General features: G+C 38.8%; 1 protein-coding gene across 1 annotated transcript in view; it reads left to right on the plus strand.

Annotated features, from left to right (window-relative positions):
• grk6 (G protein-coupled receptor kinase 6) overlaps positions 1-7,784 on the plus strand; it is a 49,238-nt gene that overhangs the window by 40,947 nt on the left and 507 nt on the right. Inside the window, exons 8-15 of the mRNA XM_035666808.1 lie at positions 7-90; positions 1,801-1,991; positions 2,086-2,123; positions 3,532-3,621; positions 3,769-3,977; positions 4,850-4,987; positions 6,480-6,617; positions 6,974-7,108. Of these exons, the coding sequence (XP_035522701.1) occupies positions 7-90; positions 1,801-1,991; positions 2,086-2,123; positions 3,532-3,621; positions 3,769-3,977; positions 4,850-4,987; positions 6,480-6,617; positions 6,974-7,108 (1,023 nt within the window). The remainder of the gene's footprint in view (positions 1-6; positions 91-1,800; positions 1,992-2,085; positions 2,124-3,531; positions 3,622-3,768; positions 3,978-4,849; positions 4,988-6,479; positions 6,618-6,973; positions 7,109-7,784) is intronic.

The following is a 7,784-nucleotide window of genomic DNA, read 5'->3' on the forward strand; positions in this document are numbered from 1 at the left end:
CTGGAGAAGAAGAGGATAAAGAAGAGGAAAGGAGAGTCCATGGCACTTAATGAAAAACAGATCCTGGAGAAAGTCAACAGCAGATTTGTGGTAAGCATCTCGTTCAAGTTTTCCATGTAAAACTACTAGTTAGTAGAAAATTATAGTATATAACCAGAGTTATCTTTTAATGTTAACATTTTAGAATGTGTTTTTGTTCAACAAACAGCCTTTCTAACATCCAAAAATAGACATTTGTAGAGCACTTTGCATATTTCCACGTCAGTTTGCTCTCTGTGTGCATCAATCGGACGTGATGTCTGCAACATTAACAACTGCAGTAATTAAAAGACAACATGGAGGTTTGTTCTGTGTCTGGTTTGTTTTGAATCTCTTCCAAATGACCTAAGTTCAGCATCGTGAATTTGGACTCGTTCGAGCTCCCAGAACTGAGGAGTCCCTTAGGACTCAAAGACACTTGAGTGTCAAAATGCTGTCAGACAACTTTATTTAACAGCAATTAATTTATAAATTTTGGCAGCAGGTTGTGTGTTTAGTTGTGTGGACGTGCAGGCATCAACGTTGTTAGCTTTCGGAATATCTCACATTAAAGGAAAGATTCACCTCAAAATTCTTTCATGCTTTCATTATTTTTGGGAGAGTTTCTTATTTTCTTCCACCACATTTCAGATGGGAATATTGTACTTCATTGTTTTCACTGATTCTAGCATAAAAAATACACTGTCGCAATCAGTATTTTATATTCACAATGGATCAATAGCTACTTAAAAGTAAAGGTGTTGCTCCAACTGACAAGCCCAGTGTTTTTAGCTCGTTGGTTCAGTCTTCCAGCCGATCAGTGTTGTTGTAGCTGACTCTTAGCAGACAGACAGTTAGAGACTATATTTGGTCAACATTGTGCAGCATTTAGCTGCTTATATAGCCAGATATTTCTCTCAGGATTTGGTGGAAACAGAGCTAAAAGAGATGTTATATATTGCTTTTACATTCATCAGATGGACAGAAACACGACTCCAAATGAATTCTAATGTTGCTAAATACTCACCATAACTTCATAAAGTGATAATATATGAGTATTGTCTTTACAGCTTATTCTGCTGCCCCCAAGTGGCCACAAACACAATTGATAAAAGTTTATTCTTCAATTGTGATGAAAGATTGATCTTGATCTATGATTATTATTATTATTATAATTGTTGTTATTATATTTATTTTGTTGTTTCTATTGTTGACTCTCTCCTGTGTCCACTCTAAACACTTGCAGAAGTGCTAGCCTACAACAAGTAAACTAGTATAAATAAAGTTTAAATTAAACCAAAACTAGAATATGGACTGCACTACATTTATCTGAAAGCTTGAGTTCCAACTATGGATTATTTTCATGATACATTTTTCTGATGATTGATGTTACAATAATAGATTAATCGATCTCTATTTCCCAGAATCCAAGGTGACGTCTAGCTTGTTTTTTCCAACCGACCAAATCCCAAATATATTCTGTTTACAGTAAAGCTGGAAATAGAGAATGTTTGATATTTTGGCTTGATTTATTAAAACAATATTTTTTTCCTGTTGATCAACTAATCAATTAATCTACTAATCATTTCAGCTCTACTACTGAAGCTCTATGGCTGCAGCTAGAAGTTGATTTTTCTTTATTTAAGAAGCATCACTGTATTTTAAACCTCTCAGCAACTGATATGTAGCAGTTAGAGCTGATCATAGCTGAAGCAGCCGAAGCGTTACCACGCAGCTTCCTCACTAACGCATCATGAACCCATGACCCTCCTCTGTCTCCAGGTGAGTTTAGCGTACGCCTACGAGACGAAGGATGCTCTGTGCCTTGTGTTGACCCTCATGAACGGAGGAGACCTAAAGTTTCACATCTATCACATGGGCGACGCGGGCTTTGACGAGAAAAGAGCCGTCTTCTACTCTGCAGAGATCTGCTGCGGGCTGGAGGACCTGCACCGAGAACGCATCGTCTACAGGTCAGCACGTTAGAACCTCACAGACATTTGTCTCATTGTCTTCACTCTCTCCTCGTGTTTCACTGGCTCTCCTATTTGTTCTCTTGTCACACAGGGACCTAAAACCAGAGAACATCCTGCTGGACGACCACGGTGAGTAACAGCCTCAAAGGAAAGATTCTCAACGTTTCTATGAAGGTCTGATCACCATTAAAGCTCTTGTCTCTAAGTCACAGATCAATGGGTTAAAAAAGACCAATGAGAACTACTGTTACCTGGCTCATTTGAGTGTCTTAAAAAGTTTGGACACTTATGTAAATACGGTACTAAGTGCTTAGTGTTCATTATCTGTTATCCATTGTAAATAAACTACCATAAATCCACTTGGAAATCATAAGAAAATGCAGAACTTTGGCTGAGAATCATCATGTTTTTAAGTTTTCTTCAGTGTCAAAGTAATGCAGTTATAGTTCTTTGCACATCAGTGGGTGCATTGCAAATAGGAACAGGAACCCACAACTAAACCCACAAACGGCACCAAAAGCATAACCTCTTTGATGGCAGTAACTATGAGACTGTTCTGGCAGAAAAGGAGTCAACTGTTTGTATTACAGCAGTTTGAGGTATAATTTCCCACTGTAAATCACCAGAGGGCGCTCTGACTCTGGTAGAACGGCCTGATCTAAAACCAGAAGCTTTCAGAGAAAAGAGTGAGAGTCTCTGCTGATCTGTTTCATCCCATATGACAATTAGATGTTATTTTAAAAAGATATATTGCAATCCCAGAAAGATGCAAGAAAGCAATGACTATTTTGAGCTGATGTGATAACATTAAATGAAATGACAAACATCTATGCTCAAAACCAGCCAATAAAGCCACAAATATCCAGTTGTTTAGTAAAGACTGCACTAGTTTTTTTGTGGGAAATAACAGCAGAATCAAGATGAATCTAACACCAGCAGAACTGTGGTGAATATATATTTAACATTCAGGAAGTTGAGAGAAATGTCACAAGCAAAAAGATACGGAATTTCCTCAGATAATGTGTCCGAATTTTAAAAGCACATCGTATGTATGTTTGCTGGCACATTATGCATCAAAGGAAACTAACAAAGCTCACTATCTCTTCAATGGAAGTGGTCTCAACACATGATGTTCTGATGCAGACGTTTTCATAAATCACAAGATACAGCACAAATGATCTGACGCCTTGCACAGATCAGCATGAACAATCTCACAGTTCTGTTCCTTTGTATGACTTTCAGTGAGATGTGGAGAAATCCAGTGATTGATTTTGCTTTTGTACGTTACTCCTTGAAAGACAAATAATACAACTACGAGAAAAGCACTGCTACAAAGAGGATTTTATTAATCATATCTTTTCAGTTTTTATATCAGAAAATATCTTCTCACATGAAACAAATGACTGTCAGTTGCAGCCCCAATCTGCTGAAAATAAAACTGGTGGTTTAAAGAACCAGAATTGATCAGATAAGAGAGAATACTCCTTGCTTTTTCTTCTATTACACAGACCTTCATGTGTTTGTGTTGTGTCTTTAGGCCACATCAGGATATCAGACCTGGGTTTAGCAGTCCATGTACCAGAGGGACAGACCATCAAGGGACGGGTGGGAACGGTGGGATACATGGGTAAGTAACTACTGATCAACTTCTACTAGTGAGTAGATACTATTTTTAGCATTGATCAGTGGGAGAAACAGCTCACTAAATGTTTTAGTGTTCTGTGTTTAAAAATTTACATTCAGCTCACTCTGCTGCCTACCTACTCTCCTCCAGCTCCGGAGGTGGTAAAAAACGAGCGTTACACCTTCAGCCCCGACTGGTGGGCGCTGGGCTGCCTGCTGTACGAGATGATCGAGGGCCAATCTCCCTTCCAGCAGAGGAAGAAGAAGATCAAGAGGGAGGAAGTGGAGCGGCTGGTGAAGGAGGTGGAGGAGGAATATTCCAGCAAGTTCTCAGAGGACGCCAAGTCCCTCTGTAAAATGGTGGGTGGATGCTTGAATGGCCAAATCCACTTTTATTTGCTCTGGTCTATAGATCCCATCTGCTCCATATTTGACCATACTCTAATGGTACACCTCTGTGTTTAAAAAGACTTAGTCCAAGTGTCTTTCTGTTTGGCTGCATTTCTTCTCTCACATCACACTTTATGTTAATGGAACCATAAGCACCCACAGCATGCGTATAAAAATCTGCTCAAGCTACATTTTGGTGATTTTTGGCTGACATGATGTTGATCAATAGCAAATAGATGGGGGCGGTCACACTGTAAAGTCAAGCAGGAATAAAGCTAAAAATGCAGTGAAAAAGTCTTTCTTCGGTTTTCTCTGCAGTTAGTTGCACAATCAATTAAAGTGTCGTAACTGTATGTACCAATTCCTTGTTGGTGTGCTAGCTTGCCCACTAAGCTTCCTGAAAAAAAAACAACACAAAGTTGTCTGGAAAAAAAAGTTAAATCTTGCTCAACATTCTTTGCAATTCAATGCATCATCAACCATCAACGCACTGACTGAGTTGGCCAATCAAATACGTGCAAGCTCACGTTCCTGATGGATGGCTTTGTAATGTGAACAGATTATTTCTGCTGTTGTAATAAAACAGCAATTGCATAAAATGATTGTTGATGTGATAACTTTTTGTGAATGTTAAATCCTGTCTAATAGAGTTTTAAACCACTGTGCAGTATTTTTGTATCCGCTCTGTTATGCAAATTAGACTTCGCCTCACCTGTACCTGAGACAATAATTCCCCACCTGAACACCTGCTTTTTCTTCAGACTTTCTCTTGAGTTTAAAACTTGTGTGTTTCTACTGTTTTTCTGTCCCCCTTGTTTATAACAGTGTTTTTTAACCCCCAGCTTCTGGCCAAAGATCCCACAGAGAGGCTGGGTAGTCAGGGAGGTGGAGCCTCTGAGGTCAAAGCCCACCCCATCTTCCGCTCCATAAACTTCAAACGTCTTGAGGCCGGCATGCTGCAGGCACCCTTCATTCCTGATGTAAGTCCACAATATATCACCTCAGACATTAGGTTCAGAGAACTTCAGGAAGGTTTGTGCTACAGAAACCTGAATTTTAGTGATAGTTGGTTTCCCAATTTTAAGAATGTACTACTGAAAACAATATACCAAAAACATTTATATTTTGGGAAATACAGTTCTTGAAGTTAGAAGTTAGATAGAATATATATCTGTGTATCAGTTTCATCCGTCCTCATTTGTGTCCAGTACAGAGATAGGTCCAGGAAGTATTACGACAGGTGTAACTAATGACATTAACTTTGTAACTTTGGTATTTTTCAACCTAGAACCTGTGACATGGGCTACAATGTAATCTGTGATTCAAAATGTGTCCATTAAAAGTGGCTTTCTTTTTACTACTGACTAGCTCAAATTGTGTCTCAAAGTGTCTGATAGCACTGTTAAAAAGACCCTACAGAAAAATGAAATGTTTTCTGTTCTTTTCATTTGATCCGGTCTGTGAAATCTCTTCTGTGGGCACAGGGTCACAGCACCTACAGGAACACCACGAGTCTCCTGAGTTTCACAACCTCTATCAGCAGCTCTCTCTCTCTCGCTTTCTTCTCGTCCGCTCTTAAATTTGTAGTCTCCTGCGTATTTTGCTGCTCAATTAAATACGGGCAGTCATCAAATACAAAGGCCTCATGCAAATTGGAGAATGATATTGATTTCTTCTACATAACCCTCAGCTCTGCTTTCTGCACACACAACACAACAAACTCTTCCCGGCCGGCGTTAATACGCTCATGTTTTCCACTGTCTTCCTGCAAGAGATTTCACAATGAGACTTCTCAGTGAGCGAAACTTGGTTAGACACACAGCGAATCATGTGAACGGAACAGAAAACATAAAATTTCTCTATAGGGTCGTGTTGTCAGACACCTATAATAACAATCAGAGCCAGTTAGTAGGAAGCACTTTTAATGTCTGCAAGGATTACTTTGTAGCTGTTTGGTGACTGCAGGGCTCTCACGCAGTACTTGTTGTCCCATTTATCACTTTGACACAAAATCACAGGAAAATATGGTCTGCAGTTACCCTTTAATAGCACAGCTGTGGCATTAATGAAAGCACATTTATAACTAATAACATCAATTATTGCGCAGGTGTAACTAATACATAAATAATATCAGAGGAGTTATTGATAGTGCAGGTGTAACTAAGTAATCATAGCATATCTAAATCTTTCATTTAACTTCCAGTGAGAAAGCAAACAAGCATATTTCCTCTTTCCTTTAAGCAAAGAGCTGGAAATTCAATCTTCTCCACAGCGGTGGAGTTAATTAATCTGATTAATAAGAATGTCTCATTATATGGAGCATGCTTAATTAACCTCAACAGTCTCTGTAACAGGAAGGATTCTCTATCTAAACAAAGAGATCTAAGGTAGTTTGGAGGGATTATGAAATGTATACCATATGCTCCTCAGTAGTGATGGTAGTGGGTGTGTGTGTGTGTGTGTGTGCTGCAGCCGCAGGCCATCTACTGTAAAGACGTGCTGGACATTGAGCAGTTCTCTACTGTGAAAGGAGTGGAGCTGGAGCCCAAAGACGAGTCTTTCTACAGCAAAGTGTCCACAGGCAGCGTCTCCATTCCCTGGCAGAATGAGGTGAGAGACATGTACTCAAAATAACCCACTTTCTGCAGAATGTATGTCTCTCTGTAACAATGAATGACAGAGGTGGCAAAAGCACATATATTCTTTACTTGAGTAGAAGTACAGATACAACTTCTTTACTTAAGTAAAAGTGAACAGGCTTTGAATAGTAATCAAAGTATAAAAGTACTCAGTTGGTTTCTCTGGAGGATCCTTCTGAAACTTCTGGTCTAATTATAATAAAATAATCGATAATTACCCTCAAATGCATTAAAACAAAAGTAACGAGCCTGTCTTGAAAATGTAATGAGTAGAAAGTACAGATATTTAAGTATTTGTTTTTTGTTACTTCCCACCTCTGCCCGCAGATGATTGAGACGGAGTGTTTCGCAGAGCTGAATGTTTTCCACCAGGACGGGACGGTTCCTCCTGACCTGGACTGGAGAGGACAGCCGTCTCCTCCACCCAAACAGGGACTCCTCCAACGGCTGTTTGGCCGACAGGTTAGTGGACTCCCCCTCACCTCACAGACATCATCATCCCTTTATATCCCAGCATCTGTGCAAACAGCTACACATCGGTTTGTTGGAAGTGGAACAGTTAGTCCCAGTTTGTGCTTCCCCTGCAGTCACTGTTTTTATATTGAAAGTATTGCAACTTAAAAAATGTGTTTTTGTTTATTGTTACGAGCTTGTTGAGCTTCACTGTGCAGAATGATGTGTGTGCAGTTTGTTTTCACATTAATCTACCGAAGGAGGAAAGTTTCTCTATTAAATATCAGTTACTTAGCCTCCAGTGCACAATGAGTGATATTCACTTCAGTGAAGTAGGGGACATTTTGTACAAATAGAAAAGTAAATTAACTTTTTGTGGAAAAAAGTTACTATTCCACGCAGAATATTCTTATATGTTAATAATTTAGTCATATAATAAAGAGAAAATAAACCGATTCATCCAATCTGACAGAAGACAGAAGAGTTTTTTAGTTTATTAGATGTTTTTGTCCATGAACAAAAAACATTAATCTCACAGAAGTACACATGTATTGGACCAGATTTAGTTACTTGTTAATTTCTGTCTGCAGTCACAAAGCAGTTAGATATAGAAACTAATACAATTATTGCAATTACTACAAAAAGTCTAAAATACAATAAATACTAGTTAGTTTAGTTTAGTTTA

Source organism: Morone saxatilis, unplaced genomic scaffold (genome assembly GCF_004916995.1).
Source record: "Morone saxatilis isolate NCDOM2014 unplaced genomic scaffold, NCSU_SB_2.0 Contig20, whole genome shotgun sequence".
NCBI lineage: Eukaryota > Metazoa > Chordata > Actinopteri > Moronidae > Morone > Morone saxatilis.